The sequence below is a fragment of the Notamacropus eugenii genome, chromosome 2, assembly GCF_028372415.1.
Source record: "Notamacropus eugenii isolate mMacEug1 chromosome 2, mMacEug1.pri_v2, whole genome shotgun sequence".
Lineage (NCBI taxonomy): Eukaryota > Metazoa > Chordata > Mammalia > Diprotodontia > Macropodidae > Notamacropus > Notamacropus eugenii.
This window is the reverse complement of record NC_092873.1, coordinates 463,535,169-463,553,179: the sequence shown is the minus strand read 5'-3', so window position 1 is coordinate 463,553,179 and position 18,011 is coordinate 463,535,169. Positions and strand designations below refer to the sequence as shown.

General features: G+C 40.1%; 1 protein-coding gene across 6 annotated transcripts in view; it reads left to right on the top strand.

Annotated features, from left to right (window-relative positions):
- The window catches only part of CACNA1E (calcium voltage-gated channel subunit alpha1 E), a 412,651-nt gene extending 399,317 nt beyond the window's left edge, over window positions 1-13,334 (top strand). For all 6 annotated transcript variants that reach the window (XM_072648472.1, XM_072648471.1, XM_072648470.1 and 3 more), the window contains 2 exons: window positions 1,514-1,704; window positions 3,512-13,334. In XM_072648472.1, the coding sequence (XP_072504573.1) occupies window positions 1,514-1,704; window positions 3,512-4,054 (734 nt within the window). In that variant the 3' untranslated portion in view covers window positions 4,055-13,334. The remainder of the gene's footprint in view (window positions 1-1,513; window positions 1,705-3,511) is intronic.
- Window positions 13,335-18,011: the final 4,677 nt, after the last annotated feature.

Sequence of the window (18,011 nt, the reverse complement as noted above, 5' to 3'; positions counted from 1 at the left end):
GGATTTTGGCTAGGATCACACAGCTGGTAAGTATCTAAGAAATTTATAGTCTAAAGGATATGACACAGATAAGAATCATACAAGATAAAATAAGAGAGTGGCATAGGGCTCTAGGAAACTGAGGAAAAAGAGATTCAGAAAAGGCTGTCTTGGGGGTACAACATGGGAGAAGGGGGCCAGAGGAGAAGAAGGGATCATCATTTTAGCAGGTGGAAATGAGGAGGAAATCATTTCTATACATGAAGAAACAGTCTGCATGAGTGAAGAAAGGTCAGAGAAGACAGACCAAGATCATGAAACAAGTAGTAATTGAGAGTATAAGTTCCTTAAGTGGAGAGATTGTTTCAGTTTTGTCTTGGATCTCCAGCATCTAACATTAGGTGCTTAATAAATGTTTAATTGAATTTGTTGGAAATAGAGTACTTGAAGGGGAATATTGTGAAATAAGGCTGAAAAGGCAGATTGGAGCCAGGCTGAGTGAATTTCAAAACTTGGAAATTTTTAAAAGCTTTTTAAGCAGGAGAGTAACACGAGCAGACCTGTCCATTGAAAAGATGATTTTGACAGCAGAAAGACCAGATATTAAAATCGTGCCCTAATAAGATTTTTATCTTTAAAGCAGTTTATTTTCCTAAGCTATTGATTTTGTTCAGTTATTTCTACTCTTTGTGACCCCATTTGGAGTTCTTTTGGCGGAGATACTGGAGTGGTTTGTCATTCCTTCTCTAGCTCGTTTTACGGATGAGGAAGCTGAAGCAAACAGGGCTAAGTAACTTGCCCAGGGTCACCCAACTAATGTCTGAGGCCACATTTGAAATTAAGGAGATGCATCTTCCTGACTCCAGGCCCAATACTCTGTTCACTGTGCAATCCAGCTGTTGAACCTAATCGATGACTCCATTTACCTTGTTATTGGTTATTAGAAAACCATTAGAAAAAATGATGGAACTGAATAGGAACCTTGGAAATCACCTTGTCCAACCCTTCATTTTACAGAATGAGGAAATGAAGGCCTAGAGAGATTGCGACTTTCCCAAGGTCACATAGCTAGTTAATGGCAGAGCTGGGGCTAGAGATCAGGCTTCCACATCTCCCTCCAGGGCTTTTTTTCAACTGTACCTCTTGGCATAATTACTTCATAGAAACTTTCTTCCTACTGCTGGTACCATCTTAACCATAAAAGATGTATGTTTGCATAAGACACTGAAAATTCCTGAATAGCATTTCTGGCAAACAAAAAACACATCTTGTACCCTGAGAGAATATGGCTAGTGTAAAAGGGAAGTAGAACAGATGGCATTCTGTAAAGTGGAAATATCACAAGCTGGAGACTTTCAAACTCTCCTGCTTACCCCAAAGGTATTTCCTTTCTGATCTTTCTTTGCTCTCAGTTACATATCCCATATTAACAAGGACTGAAATTGCTCTAGAGGCCCAATTCCACACTACCAGCTAAGGTTTGTCTTCGCTTTCTGGGAGCTTCATGTTTAGTTTTCTCTGTCCTCTTCAACAGGTCACAAATCTGATACTCATCGCTCAGGCGGCAGAGAACGTGGCCGATCCAAAGAACGTAAGCACCTTCTGTCTCCTGATGTATCCCGCTGTAACTCTGAAGAACGGGGTGCTCAAGGTGACTGGGAGTCTCCTGAGCGACACCAGTCCAGATCACCTAGTGAGGGCAGGTCTCAGACACCCAATAGACAGGTGAGTATGAAAAGCTGGCACTTCAGCAGAGGGACACAAGAGTTGTGTTGATTCTAGATATGTGCATATGTAGTAATACATATACTTTTAGCTACTGAGGTTTATAACTTACTACCCTGGGGAGGAACCTATGCCTCTGCAATCACAAGTACATATCATCCAAAACTAACGTATTTAAAAGTAAAATACATCAAAATACCCCCTAAAGAATGAATAGAATGCCATTGTTTTAACCCCAACAGTACTGTTGAAGTTTAAGGGGACAGAGTTAGAGCAACAGGACCCCAGTGACTCTATGTCAGACTCAGCCAATAGGATATCCTTCAGTTAAGAAGGTACCTTTCCTGCTCACAGAATCTCAGAAACTCCCAGTTGGAAGGGGGTATGTAGCCTCACCTTTACCTGACAAAGAATCCTGTCCACAACATCCCCAACCAGAAGTCATTCAGCCTTCACAAAAAGACTCAGATGAGGGAGAGCCCACCGTTTCCCAAAGTAGCACATTCCATTGGATGATAGTTCTAATTTTAACAAATCTTTCCTTGCAACAAGCTTTGATGTGTTTCTCTGCAAATTCTCCTTGCTCCTAATTCTGCCCTTGGGGTCCAAGCAGAACAAGTTCGTTTTCCAGCCCTTCAAATCCTTGAAAACAGCTATCATATCCTCCCTAAATTGTCTTTTCTTCAAGCTTTACAACCATTTCTAATGCAGCATAACCTTAAGACCCTTCATCATCCTTGTCACTCTCTTCTAGATGCTCTCCAGTTTATCAAAGTTCTTTCTAAAATGCGACACCCAGAAATGAACACAATATTCAGGATATAGGCAGATGAGGGCAGAGATTACAGTGGAATTCTCAGCTTCCTTGTTCCGATAAAAAAAAAAATAACCATTTGTATCCTTTCATATTTGCTCCTGGTGAGAATGAGAATTCATTGTTCAGACCAGTCCTATTTATTAAGTACAAAGCAACTTCACTGATCTATGTCTCCATCTAGTCTAAAATAAAGAAGATGGGGGAGGACTACAAACTAGAAAGTCCACTTGATAGCCAGAGTTTCTCTTGTCTGATTGATGGAGTTTTATGGAAATAAAATTTGCTTCCCAGTTGTTGCCTCCTCACCTTCTTGTCCCTGCCCATTATCATTGAACAATGGGTCCAGATAGACAAAGAACTTAGCAAATGGGGTCCATGTTCCTAAGGGATCTTCCATGAGAAGGCTGATCTTGGAAGGGAACAGAGGAACAGGGACATTATTATCTTCCAGAGTCTCATTCATGGAAGACCTAAGAGGGTCAGGGAGAGGGGACATGGAGGTCTGTGCAGAGTGTTATATGTTCCGAGCTGCCAAGCAGGGTCCATGACCAATAAGAGAAAAGAGTACCAGGTAAAGGTATTCTGGAGAAATCAATGGCAGCCAGCAGTAACCCTGTCACTTGCTACCCAAACTAAGAGATCTTCAGAAGTCCTCTCTACCCTGTAGCATGATTCCTTTCAATGTCACATAGCTGCGTCTTTCTCTTTCTTTTTTTAACCTGATCCCAAATGGTTGTTTGTGTGCCATTGAAAAAGTGTGGATTTCTAGCTGAGCTCTGCCTCCTACCAAATATGTTTAGAGTTAGTTCAATTGGCAGATGACTGAAATAAGATTAGAGTTAAGAATTGGTAAGAAGATGATTTCAGTTTCATCCATTCCCTAAAGTTCAGACTATGGTGATTCACCATAAAACTAGATCTCTGGACAAAATCTCAACTGTGCATCACCCCTAAGCCTGCTTTAATCTTTGTCTCTTTCCTGCTCTACAGGGTACAGGTTCCCTAAGCGAAAGCTCCATTCCTTCTATCTCTGACACCAGCACCCCAAGGCGAGGTCGTCGGCAACTTCCACCTGTTCCCCCTAAACCCCGGCCCCTCCTCTCCTACAGCTCCTTGATGCGACATCCTGGTAGCATCTCCCCACCATATGATGGGAGTGAAGTTGGCTCCCCATTGCCCTCCAAGGCCCTGGAGAGCAATGATGTCTGCCTGACTGAGTCTTCCAGCTCACCACAAGCAAAGCAGAGTCAACATTCCACTCCCCAGCGCTATATCTCAGAACCCTACCTGGCTTTGCATGAAGACTCCCATGCCTCGGACTGTGGCGAGGAGGAGACACTCACCTTTGAGGCTGCTGTGGCTACCAGCCTGGGCCGCTCCAACACCATTGGCTCAGCCCCTCCCCTGAGGCACAGCTGGCAGATGCCAAATGGGCACTACCGGAGGCGGAGGCGTGGGGGACCAGGGCCAGGGATGATGTGTGGGGCTGTTAGTGATCTCCTGAGTGACACAGAAGAGGATGATAAATGCTAGAGGCCATGCCCCCCTCCGATGCATGCTCTTCTCCAATATGGGGGAAAAACAGACCCAAGAAGCCAGTGAAGTGTGGGGGGAGGAGGAAGAAGAAAGGACATTATGCAGAATCAATGAAGGAAAAGGAAAGGAAAATAGAAAAACAATCATACCCACCAAAAATGATTTGATTTCCCTTTGCAAGATGGGCACAGCCATGGTTCTGTCTCCTTGCTGAGGGAGAGAAAAATGTGGGAATGTGGACAGTCATCTTCAAGGGAAAAGGAACATAGATATAACGGCTCTACTTCCCCCTCATCCCAATCACTTTGGTAAAGGCAATGGCTTTATGTATGCCAGTATTGCCCTGAGAAGCAGAGAAAACCTCCTGGCTGGAAGCTGGGGTCCATAGGAAATAGCCAACAGTAGAGGAAATGCTTCCCTTCCTCTCCCTCTCATGCTCTCCAGCCATCGCTGCTGTCACCAGAGCAATCTCAATAGCACCTTGTGCTATCCCATGGTTTGCTCTCCACACAAGAATTTATGCCAAGGTCAGGAGTGCTGGATATCCTGTGTGGGAGACAGGGAAGGAGAAGAAAAACAGGTAGGAGATGGCCAGTGGAAGAAGTGGCCCAAGGTGCTGTGGCATGGAAGGAGATGGTTTCCTGAGTAGGAGTAGTAAAATTCCCATAGGTTGTATCATGGAGGATCATAGATTTAGAGATGGAAGGGACCATAGTGGTCATCTATTCCAACCCCCTCCTTTGTCCAGGTGAGAAAACATAGACTAAAGGATTGGTTTACTGACTTGTCTAAGGTTGGAAAAATAGTTAAGTGGAAAAATTAAAATCCATACCCATCTTCTGACTCCAGATTCATTAGTGCTACCAGACAAAACCCACTTACCTACATAGACATTCTTATCAACTGAGATATTGACACACACACACAGCTTTATGGCTGTGCACATGTACCATGAGTCCATGTGTTAAAGATAAACTGAGCATCAAACAGGGTCTTCTTCCCCTCCTGAGTCTATAGTCCAGTGGGTCAGTTTGGGTCATGTGCAAGGCCAAGATCAAGGGTGTTGTAGATGTCCTATTCAGTGAAACCAATGGAGAATGTCCTGATCATCTCTGCACTTCCCCTGAGGGGATGGAAATCATACTTAGGAGTGATCACATGTCAGATAGTTAAACCTTTAAAAAAAAAAAAAGGAAGTAGATGGGGTTATTTATACTAAAAAAGCCTCCATCAGGCAGGCAATATTTGAGTGCCTCATATATGTGTACACAGACACCACACCTGGTTGGCAGGAGTTTCTCCGTTAGTATGTGGTCAGAGACCAGCTTCACTAGTCCTGTGGGATCCTATTTAAAATAATTAGTTAATATACCTCAGCTTAGGCTTAGGATGCTATTTGCAGGAAAGCAGTTTCTGTGCAGGAACAAAACTGCATGTAATAAAGAACCTTTTCTTAAACCAGAACCCTATTTCCTCTTTCCCCTAAGTAACAACAGTGCAGAATGGCATTCGATTTGGAATCTTTCCTTGTGCTACAGCACAGAAAAGTTCTGCACTCAACACGCCCCAGTCCCTTCTTCGGTAATGCTTTGTTTACACTTTGGCAAATGAGAAAGAGATATAAATTAAGGACTTACTCCAAGGCATTTTAAAATGCCCTGTCCTACCTCCAATGCCTGACTCCAGAGTTGCTTAATGTCACTCCCTATATCTGCCAGTTTTCCAATGGGACCCTAACAATGACATAGAAAATAGCCAAGCCCTCTTTCTTAGCTAAACAATGAGGGGAAGGGAAAAACAGTGATCCTCAAAATCCAGAATCCTCAACATATTATCCAAAAGGATGATTTAACAGCAGGTCAGGGAACTCTACTAAAACTTGATATAATGAATACAGATTGCCCTTTATAGAAAAAAAGGCACTGCCTTTATCTGAACCCACCCCCAATACAGCTACCTCTATCCTTCAAAGACAGCAGCATGCCAGAAGAATTATACTGCAAGTAAAAGGGATCATTGAGAAATGAGCCCAGTCAGGGTATCAGTGGTCCCCATGCCACAGCCAGGATCACAAGCAGGAAAATTAAAAAGGAAATAAATCTGTTAAGACCCTATTCCTGTCCCAGCACCCACTAGAGACTTCCCTGGTTCCATTTCACAGGATGAGCCTTACAGTGGAAAACCAGTGGAAGGAAACCATTGTTGATTCTGATAGTGGCTAAATGTAAGTTATCTATACCCCTTTTAGTCAAAGAATGGATGACAGAATTTTTCTTAGACTCATTTCTGAAATATTTTCCTATGGCTTTCTAGTCTGGATTGAAAGAAAATGCAGTAGGATTAGCTTTGCATACAGAATACCTCCCAGTGGCTTGAAGGCACCAATCATTCTCCATATATCTTGCAGCTATTAAGAGACATTCATGCAAGCCAGAGTGCACAAGCCCCAGTCATCATGTCATATGTGGTCAGTCACAAAACCAAATTCACTGCCTGGAGAATGGAAGGTCAGTGGCAAAAAGGCAGTGCTTTTGCAAACAGCCTGCCCTTCCTTCCTCAGCTAGTAGATTATCATCCCACCTCTCCCCATTACCCATCATCCACCATTTACACACGCTCCTAAAGCAGTTTAGAGTATAAGCACTGATGTGCAAACCATTGATGTTACCATCCTTGTAACATAAGGGCTGTACCCCAGGTGTCACATTGTTCTCAGTGGCATTGTTGTAAAGCATCATTTCATACCAAAGCACTGCTCTGGACTCCTCCATGTACACAACCTTATTTTCTTCTTCCTCTGCAACACTTATCTCAAGGGAAGGATTTTGCACAGGACAGCAATTCTGAGTCAGCAGCACGACTCCTTGGTGTTTTGAGAGGGAAAACTGAAGTGGTAGCTGAGGCCATTTATACTGTAGGGGAAAGTCAGGCTGGAAAAGCAATGGCCTAAATTGGAATTTTGTTACAAACACAGCTTTAAGCAATCTAAAGTTCCAAGAGATCTTCCTAAATCCCTTAGCCCCTTGAAGTTAGAATGTTCATATGCTAAACAAACAGTCTGGCACCAGAGTACCAACAGTGGAAATGGGAACTTTTATACACTGACCAACTGCCAGCCTATCTCATCATTCCTGCATATATGACTTAACTTCCTTTTCTCTATTTTCCTTAACTAAGGGAATGAAGCCTACTCTGTCATATTAAGGCATGAGACACAAATGACCCTCCTTCTACTACTTCATTGCTGCCAATAAAAGTTTTTACTCAAATATTTTCTCTAGCAATCTGCCCAAAACATCCATTCCTTTATGTACCAAACCCTGTCCCTACTGATTTCTTTGGAAAAAAAGTCTAATATGAGTTTCACTTTGGTTTTTTTTTTTTTAAAAAGTAATTGGCATTTTAAAGGAAAGTCTTGAACTTGAGCAGATTATTGATAAGGCCCTAAAAGACTTGGGAGGAGGGGTTTCCAGATCTATTAACATAATCCTTAGTTTTCTTGCTCCCCGTTACTCCTATCACCATTACCTTAAAACCAGTTGAGAAAAACAAAACATCTAGTACTAAGAAGGCCTATGAAAATTAGTTCTGGTGCTTTTAGAAATGTTGATTGCTATCCTGGCTTAGGTTTCATGGTGGTAGTCTACTTCTAGTAGTCATGTAGTTCTTCCAGTAGAAGGACACAGAGCAAGGACAATCATCCTGAGTCATTGACTGGTATGATAAGTGGATGGAAGGGCAAGACAGGCCTAGAGATCTATCAGAGAGCGAGAACTGGTATAGGCCAGAACAAGATGGAAGATGGTGCTTAATCATTCAACAAACATTGCTCTTGGCTAAGTGCTGAGGATAGAAGTAAAAGCAAAAACAGGCAGCAACACCCCGCCCCACTAAAGGCAAATGCGCATTCAAGTGGGCTGTCATCAGCTTGCCTTGTCCTTGTTGCTGTATCCTCAGAGTAGTAGGTTTAGGTTCTACCTACAATAACAGGACCAAAACATTTTAGAGCTGGAAGGGACTCTTGAGATCATTTAGGCCAAGCCTGACATTTGATAATGAAAGAATGAGTCATGGAGGTTAAGCAACCTGACGCTGATATTTTTGACAGACTGGAAAGGAAATTCAACTCAGTTGGAGGTATGTCTTCTCACACTAGCAGAGAGGTTACAGAGAATATTTCCTTGAAATGGGGCCCCAGGTATTTCTCTGGATTCTGCCCTTTTCTAGCTTAGTGTATTACATGGAGGGCCAAAGCAGCTGTTTCTCTTCCCCTGGCAAGTAGTCTTTGGATTGAGAACAAATCTCCCTATTCTTCTATTCTCACTATCCCAGTCAATATTTTGCAGGTTAATATTGATTCAGCTTTCGAGATTGTTAAATACAGCGGGCTCAGGCTTAGTTGCATACATCACTGCCTCTGCATCAGTATTTAGCTTACTCTTGAATTTCGTTGTTGAATTTTGGAAATATAAGTGGAAAACGATCTTTAAGTATGGACAATACAAGTCCATAAGAAAATCGAAAGCAGGCATAGGGTAGAGTGACTTTGCATCCATACATGCATAAATCATATGTGTATATCTACATATATACATACCTCTATACACATGTACGTGCATATTGAAAAATCAATTAAATATTGATCCAGGGTCATATTGCCAAATCAAGCGCCATCTGGTATAAAGCAACAAAGATTTTTTAAAGAAAATTTGAATTAAAAAAAAAAAAAACAAAAAATACCCCTCACTTGTGCTTTATAAACTCTTTCTAAGGCCTTTCCTGACTTTGTGTGTCCTGTAGAGAGCACTTCCTGTATGGTTAAGAGCTAAGGGCTGGGAGATTGGATTCTTCTACTTGTTCCCCAGCTCAATCATAAATTCACTGTGTATAACATTATGTAATCATTCCACCTCTTTCCAGGAGAATGGTGGGAGTGGGTGTATATGTTGGGGAGGGAGGGGAAAAATGGGGCCAGAATGCTATTTACCTACCTCACAGGGATATTGTGAGGCTTAAAGCAGAAATATAAAAGATTAATTAATGCTGTTAATTACTTAATTAACCAGTTAGTTAATTGATGCTGTTGTCAATTACCAGTCTGTCTGTTAAGTGTTTTGAGATCCTCACAAACCAGGTGCTAATGCAATTCAAAGGATCAGAACAAGGAACAGTCTATTCATTGGAGTATCCTTTCTGGAGTATCCATTCCTATCTGACCCTTTCCTGCTCTCTTCTAGAATCACAGTATTTGGTCTCGCCCAACTCATTCAGCAGAACTTTATGATATATCCCATAAAAAAAGAAATGGGCAAGAAAGCCTTTTTACCTGTTTTGAGAGTGATACGAGCAGAATCCAGATCCCAAAAGGAATCAAAACACAAAATTTATATAAAGCAAAACCCCATAAAAGTATTTGTAGACACATGTACGTGCACATGTTTTTAAAGACCCTCCTAGCAAAACTCAGGGGCTTCACGACCTAATCTTACCATGTTATGAATGAGTAAGAGTTCAGCCTAGCCAGTGCTGTGTTTGTCAGAGTGAGAACACCCTGTCATTCCCCAGTGTCTTAGCTTTTACCATTAAACTGCCCATAATATGCCATCCAGGTTTACCATAGGACCCAGAAACAGCGGCCATCACCTCTGTCAGTTGGTCTATGTAAATTAAATTACTGCCTGCTGTTTGCTGAATTTTTTCAGTTGGTACTTCAAACTGCAACATGTATAGTAATGGTGCATAGACACAAGCGCTTTGCATGGTCCATTTGTAGGAAATGGAATTAGTTCTCTTTGGTCTTCTGACTGATCTCTCCTTCCCTTAAATCCACACCTGCTTCTTAGCACCTAGGAAGCAACTCAAACTTTAGTCTCCACAACCTATCACAAGCCAAACGTATACGCAGCATCATTCCATCCTGGACTTCGAGGTTCTCTGCCACACTGTGAAGAATTCTTTGGCAAATAAAGCCTTTTAAGTATCATAGACTGATTGCTGTGTAGGGTTGGAGGGACACCATTTCTCAAAGCTGACTCTGATTAGCTAGTGGGTGGGTGGCATGTACATCAATATCTAAGAGAGTCATCATTTCGCTTTCAAAGGGATCTCTCCCCTGGGCACAAACTTCTAGGGTGGATGAAGGTAGGTAAGTAAAAAGTTGGGGTGAAAAGCCTCTGCCACCTCCTTCATTTTCTCACCCCAAACCAATGCTGTAAATAAAAGGGTTAGTATCTTGGCCTTCTAAATGCAAAAAGATTTCTGACAATAAGCCATGCTTTTTGTAAATACATTATTACAACTTGGATTTTTCCTTTGGGGGTGGCTAAGAATTGGGTTAAGTAGGGAATTCAAAAAGAAGTTATGGGTCATTTAATATATGGATGTAGCATAACAGAGGCTAAAGGGCAACAATGGAAGTGCTCCCAAAATAGTTTTGAGCCAGCATTTATTTAAAACATTTATTTCAAGTATAAAGATACTTGAATCAAGAATCTCGGGTACAGTCTCACATGCACTCAAAAGATTAAAAATCATGTCTAGATTTCCATAAATAGAAATACTGTCTTAAGACTGTGTTGGAAAAATATGACAGAACAGAAAGAATGAAGGAATGATTCAGAGACCTTTGACTGATAATTTTAAGACTCCACCATAGAAGATTATAGCATGTATTTCAAAACATAGAAACAAAAAAACCACAACGTGATAGATGTCCTGCCAAACATAAAATACTAATTCGGGAAAAGTCACTGGCACTTACTTGGTAGATGTTCCCAAGTCTTCTACTAGCTTATACCTTTAACAAAAGGCGAATTTAGAGCTCTCATCTTAATGCTTGGCACTTCCAAGGGCACAGCAATGCTTCTAAGTAAGCCTGATGTTGTCAATAAGTCTCCACAAAGCAATTTAAAATTATATTCACTCATCCCATCCTACTAAGCTCCCATACTATTTGTGTTCTTTTTATTTTATCTCTTTAAGGAAACTTGGTTTCAAGTTTGAGAATACTTGCATCCAGGATCTGGTATAAAATTCTTCTCTTACTCCCTCATCTTCTTTCTTTCTCTTTTTCTTCCCCTCTCTCTTATAATGGAAACCTCTCCTTGGGAAATGAAATCCTTTCACCAGTGAAAGGCCTTAGGTTGCCATGCTTAGATGTCCAGATACCTGGGTAGATCAGAGATCAAACAGTTATCCCCATTCTAACACTGGGCACCTTGACCTAAACAAGGCCTCCATTCCAGAGAGTGCTTCACAAAAGTGAAGCGAGCTCTCTTGATTAGATTATAGGATTTTCAAATTGGAAAACAGCTTCATTTTATAAATGAGAAAAAATGAAGTTGAAATGAGAGAGGTAAAACCATTTGCCCATGTTTGCACAGGCAATAAATGAGCTTTGAATCTGAATCTGGCCTCTTCTCCCTATACCATACTGTCTGTATTCTTGACCTTGAAAATCAGGACTAATATTGTGTTTGCTGTTGCTGGACCTACAATTCTGTTTGGCATTCAAAATGGATTTGATTTTTCTCACTCCTGGATCCAGGTTATAAAGACTCTGAACCAAAAAAGGGTTATTTTTTTCAGATGGCAAGTCTACAATTCTGTCTAGGATTAAACCTGCCAGGAGATTGGAAAAAGAGGTTCTCAAACACTTGATGACTTAGATTCTCTTTCCACTGTTCCACTTCTAAAGCATCATGATAACAAGGATGTTTTGCATTTGTCCTACATCTTTGCCCCTAGAACCAACACTGAAGGCAAGTCTTCTAGAAACCTTTGTGATTAGAAACAGGGGTAAGTAGGAGGAACATACTCCAAAAGTTCAAAGTGCCATTAATTTAAAATAAATAAATGGGATGTGCAATGAGAGCTAAATGTTACTAACTGCCAATTAAAATATACAATAGCTTTGATGGCTATTGTAGCTCCATATTTGATATGGGAATGGTAAAACGTTAAGCAGATACCAAGAGATTTAACAAAACCATGTAAATGAATTTTAAAATTTACCTACTGGGGAATAAGTATACTTAAAACTCGAGACTTAGTAGAGCACTTTATTATACTTTTGATTTATGAACCTGCCAAAATTTATACGAAGTTAACCTAAGTGCTGAAATTGTGAAGGAACCAACCTTTCCCTTAGAAGTGTTAGAGTTCATTCACTCTGAGGCCAGGTTTTGCAACCCTGAAATTCATATTAATGGAGGAAAGGGGAAATCTTTTGCACAAGGTATGCAGACGACCTATGACAGAGAAATAACTAAGGTCATAGAGTAAAGCACCAAGTTACAAAATAAAAGCAAGGTTAAGGAAAAACATGAATGAGTTGTCAGAAGAGGAAATGCTTGTATAGAGTTTGAATCTTCTTTCCTTAAATCATGACTTGAATTAATATGGGCATAATATTCTCTAATGATCTTTCCCTTTAAACAATCTTGAAGCAGTGAATTCTTAAAAGTCCAGAACAGTGATATATGGCTTTTCCAGATGAGCAAGATAGGGAAAAGGGAGTTTTTTTTATGTACTCAACCAGAAGACAATCAATTTCAGCAACCCTTCAATAAAGAAGCTGTGATACCAGGAAGCTTACACTGAACTTCCATGCAGGATATAGGCTATAAGGGGAGGGAGGGAGAAATAGAATTGGGGAGGGGGGAGGGTTAGGGAGAAGATTTTTATCAGGGACAGATATCAAACTCGGCATATGCATAAATGTTGGAAAGCAAACCAAGAAGTCCTGGTTTGATATAATCCAGTTGGACACAGTGCACCAATATTATCCTCAGTGGATAGCCCTTTACAAAGAGATGGTCTGCACTTCATCCAGGTCAGTGACCTCTGTCCTGGACCCAAGATTGTGGCATGTGCACCTTGAATCACTCTTAGTGCATGAGTGGCAGAAATAAGACACTGAAGAAAGTCGGTGCACTGCATCAGGCTGTTAAAAAGCAGCCACCATGAAAAACTACACCACAGCTAAACCCCACAAGACATTTTCTTACCCGCATCCTTCTGTGGGGTACTCCAATCCAACACCAGTTCCAGTAACTGTGTGTTACTGGGAGCCAACATAGGTCCCTCAAAGTATCGGTGCATCTCTTCTAAAGCAGGAGTTCAGCACTGCATGTTGACAAGGTGGATATATTGTAACATAAATGCTCGTTTGGATCCAAAAAGAAAACATTTAAAAAATTATATACAACTTTAATGTTTTGGTTTTTTTTTTTTTGTCAAAGAAAAAAATAAATAAATAAAATCTTCTTGTAAAGAATGAACTAGCCTGATCCCACTTATTTTTGTATCTCTACTTAGGAAGTTAAATGATGAATAGCAATGTTGTACCAACTGCCTTAACATCAAACCCCAGTCCTTCTTACCCCTGGGACATTCTCTAGGAAGTGAAAATGGTAGGTTACTGTACATTACTGACTGGTCCAAAGGTCTGGCTGATTGTGGACAACCATCTCCCTGTTCCTTTAGAGCACTATGTCTCCTTCATTTTTCAGATTTGGTGATTTTTCTCTTAATAACAGCATCTTTCACTTTGGAGTAGGAAAGGCATTTCCAGATGGTTTGGACCCCAGAGATAAGATCAAGAAAGTGGTATTTTCAGTGAATTCACTGAACAGAGAGACCACATCTCTTTCAATCCCCTGAGAACAGAAACAAGAGGAAAAGTGAAGGAAACTAATACTTGAGTTTTCAAGACTGAGAACCCATTTGGCAATATACAGAGACCAGGGCCTGATAACTGGAAGTATAATAATTTGGCTAAAATAGATATTGCTTTACCCCCCAAAAAAAGAAGAATGAGGACAAGACTAAGGCTTAGCTGCCAAATCCAAGACAGTTGGAACATTCTAGGGTATGACTCAGAGCAAGTCATCCCCTTCCCCAGTAGATTTCTTCAATCCTCCTTTTTTTCCTGTACTCCTCTCCCACATCCATTAACCCACTTTATTTCCATTAACAAAAGCTAACAGTCAGTGGGGTGCTGTCTTAAGGATGACCCTCAATTTTGCCCCTGCCTCAACATGCTACACTAGTCTGACCATTTGTAATAACTTAGCAACAGTGGTTTCCAACCACCAACAAAGGGAAGCATTGTTTTTCACCATGATTGATAACTACAGTATTCAGCAAATGATTTCCTCCAATTTTGTCCCAGTGTGGGCTGTCCAGCCACTGTATTTTTTGATAGAGGTCATGTGGAAAATATATGGATTGAGCAAGTTTTCTCTTCTCTCTCTAGAGTATAAGTCTACTGTTGCCATGGTGAGTCACAAGCCAATTGAAAGACAGAAGCACAGATACTGCTCTGAGTTTCTGTGGCGGCTCAGGAATTCATTATCCTTATGCAAGATATCTCTGAATCTCAATTTTGCCCCTTGGTTTGTTATAAACAGGTCTGTCCTATTTACAGTCCTTAGCATGTGAGTTGGCATAACTTGACTCCCATCTATGAGGTAGATTTATGCCTTGAATTTATATTAATTCTGTACTTTTAAGGGCTTTATACTTGTGCTTATGCCTCCAGCTGGAGAGAAAAACTCCTCAACAATGGGCTGGGGTTCAGCTCTCAGCTCTGCACTAAGAAGTCTCTTCTATGGCTGCCTCTGCACTCTCATGCCTCAGACAAAGATACCCAGCAAAATAAGGACAGCTTCAACCACAGATATTGGTGAGAAAGAATGTAAAATCTAGCAAAAACATTCTTTAACAAGATCAATTTGAGAAAAACACAAATGGAAGTGGGAGTAGGTCAAGACCTACGTGCCCATTGTTCCTGTCTCTAATGGCTTATATCTCTCTCTGCTCATGCTCCTGGGCTAGCAGGAACCTGTAATAAAACATAAACACCCTCTCTCTGTCTCTGTTCTTTACCTCTCTGTCTGTGTCTCTCTCTGTTTCTCTCTTTGTCTCTCTGTCTCTATTTCTATATCTCTGTCTCTGTCTCTGTCTCTCTCACACTCACACACACACGCGCACGCGCGCACACACACACACACACACACACACACACACACACACACACCTCTCCCAGCTAGTACATTCACATAGAGGTCATTTCTCCTGGTCTTACAGAAGGGGATTGTAGATGTGGCTGACAACAGCTGCTGTTCCATTCTCATGCTTAGCACCACCACTCCACCATAGTGGAAAAACCTTGATTGCTCCCACCCCTCCAAAGGTTGATCTCTTGTTAGTTTTTTCTCTTCCCATACTTGGAAGAAGTACAAATCCCAGAAGGTTTTGTGGCCAACCAGTCTTTTACCTAGAGTTGCCCCAAGTTAGGGGTGAAGAGTATCCATTTTATAGAGTAGTTGGAGGCCCTCTTTGCATAGGGAACAATATTCTCTCTTGCCTTTAGCATGAAAGAAAAGAGATACAGTGTGAGTGTCCTGAAAGTCTTAGTGGAGTTTTATGCTTTAATAGCTTACAAAACTATCAAATAGCTATAGTTTTAAACTTTAATATCTTAGTTCAAAACTCCACCAAGACTTCTGGAACACCTGGATAGAGATCTGCAGCCTCCACCCATCTTCACTGTGACTACAGTAGAGCATTTCTAGGCCAGAGATGTCAAACTGCATGCCACCTGCCAAAACAGATTAAAATGCAATGGGAAAAAATTTAACAAAATATATAAAAATACAATAAAGCATAGATAATTTAAATTGTGGTTTTCTAAGTCAATATGAGGCCCACAAATATAAGTCTCTGTTTGAGTTTAACACCATTACTCTAGGCTAAATGAGCTGCTCTGATCAGTCTAGACCTTTGGTCACCCTTTCTGAGGGGAGAGGGATTGGTAAAAGAAAATTCACAGGAATTTCACAGGTACAGAAGTTCCCTGTTTTGGAGATCAGTAAAGCCAGGCCCATACCCACCTTCCCCAGGCTGGGTCCAACATGCTCCATGTTCTCTCAAGATCTACTTCTGACAGGGGCCACGGCTAGGAAAGTTGGTGAATATGTTCAGTATATAACGCATAGATTGCCAATAATCAAAGGATTAAAAGACAATAAAAATAAACTCATCATTAAAACTGATAACCTGACCTGTCAATGACAGACAAGACTTATTGGAATCTAACAGTGTCTTCATCTCCTTATGATGAATATTTTTTTATCCCACATCCAGCTACCATTCCACCTATCCTCCTGTTACTGCCAAACTTCTAGAAGTGACTGGACCTAGTTGAACCTGGAAGGGATAAAACCTAGAAGCCATCAATATTTAAAGAACTTTCAGGAAGGCATGTTCATTTCATCTTCAGAAGGCAGACTAGAGCCATCGATGGGGAAATGTTATACAAATGTTTTATAAAGGCAGAATTCAGCAGAATATAAGGAGGAATTTATTAAGAAGTCTGAATACAAATACATATAAAGCATCTAGAACCAAAGAAGTTTCACTCTACTTTCTTGTCAGATTGTATCGGAAATATTGTGCCCTGTTCCGGATTGTACATTTTAGAAGGGGCATTGTGAGTTCAAATATGGTCTCAATCATTTGCTAGCTGAATAGTCCTGGGTAACTTAACCTTGGTCTGCCTCACTTTCCTCATCTATAAAATGGAGCTAATAGCACCAACCTCATAGGGTTAAATTGAGAATAAAATGCAATAATATAAAGTGTGATAATTAAGTTATATAAGTGTGTTAATGAAGTGCTTCACAAACCTTAAGTCACTATGTAAATGCTTGTTGTTACTATTAATTAATATCAATATGATTATATTAGGTAATATTATTATTGTTATTGTTATTTGGGGCCTGGTCATGAGAAAACTTGCGGAAAAAGGAAATCATGATAGCTATCTTCAAACTTTTGAAGGCCTAACATGTTGAAGAGGGATTTGATTTATTTTCTTCCTAGAGAACAGAAATCAAAACAAAAGGAAAATGTTACAGGAAAGCAGATTTCAATTATATGTGTTCATCTGTATATGTGTGTGTATATATAATAATAAAATACGTATACATGTACATACATACATCTATACACCCAGACACATACACATAGACATATGCAGGTATGTGGGCATGTACATATATATGTATACATAAGTGTATGTATATATGCATGTATCTTCAAGTATACATACATACATATATACATATATGTGTGTGTATGTGTATATATAATATGTATGTATATATACTTCCTAAAATGACAAGCATTCCCAAAACATTACAGGGTATCTTAAAAAGCAATGAGTTCCCTGTTACTGGCATTCAAGAAGAGGATGTCTTTCAGGGATGTTATAGATAAGATTCATATTTCATGTTGGATTTAAAATAAACCACTTTGGAAGTTCCTTCCAAAGAATTATTTCCAGAAGGGAATAGTTCATTTTGCTTTGTACTGTCTCATTCAAACACTCTTTGTAGTCCTGGGCACTACATTTCTGACAGGGTTTTGACAAACTTGAGGACATTTAGAGGACAGAAGATCAGCAGAATGAAAAAACTGGAAGATATGCCTTCTGAAGATTGCGTGAAGGAAAGTCGAAATGGATGTCTGGTCTAAAGAAATTATGTTGCTAGTACAGGGAACATGAGAATTGTTCCCACAAATATTTACAAAATATATGAAAACTATATTAAATATGTATTTATTTACATATTGTGTATATTATATATCATATATAAACATGCATTTAATATATACTTATTATAGTAAACAGAAAAATTAGACATTATCCTTGGCCCCAGAGACTGATAGATATAAATTGTAGAGAAGAAAAATTTGACTCAGTTAAAAAAAAAAAAAAAGCAGTTCCTAACAATTAAAATTGTTCCAAAATGGAATGGGTTACCTTGGGAGGTAAGTGGCATTCCATCAATAAATCGATCAACAAATGTTTTAAGTATCTCTTAAGTGCCAGGAACTGGATTAGGTGCTGGGAACTCAAAAACTAAGTGTGAAACAACCTTTATTT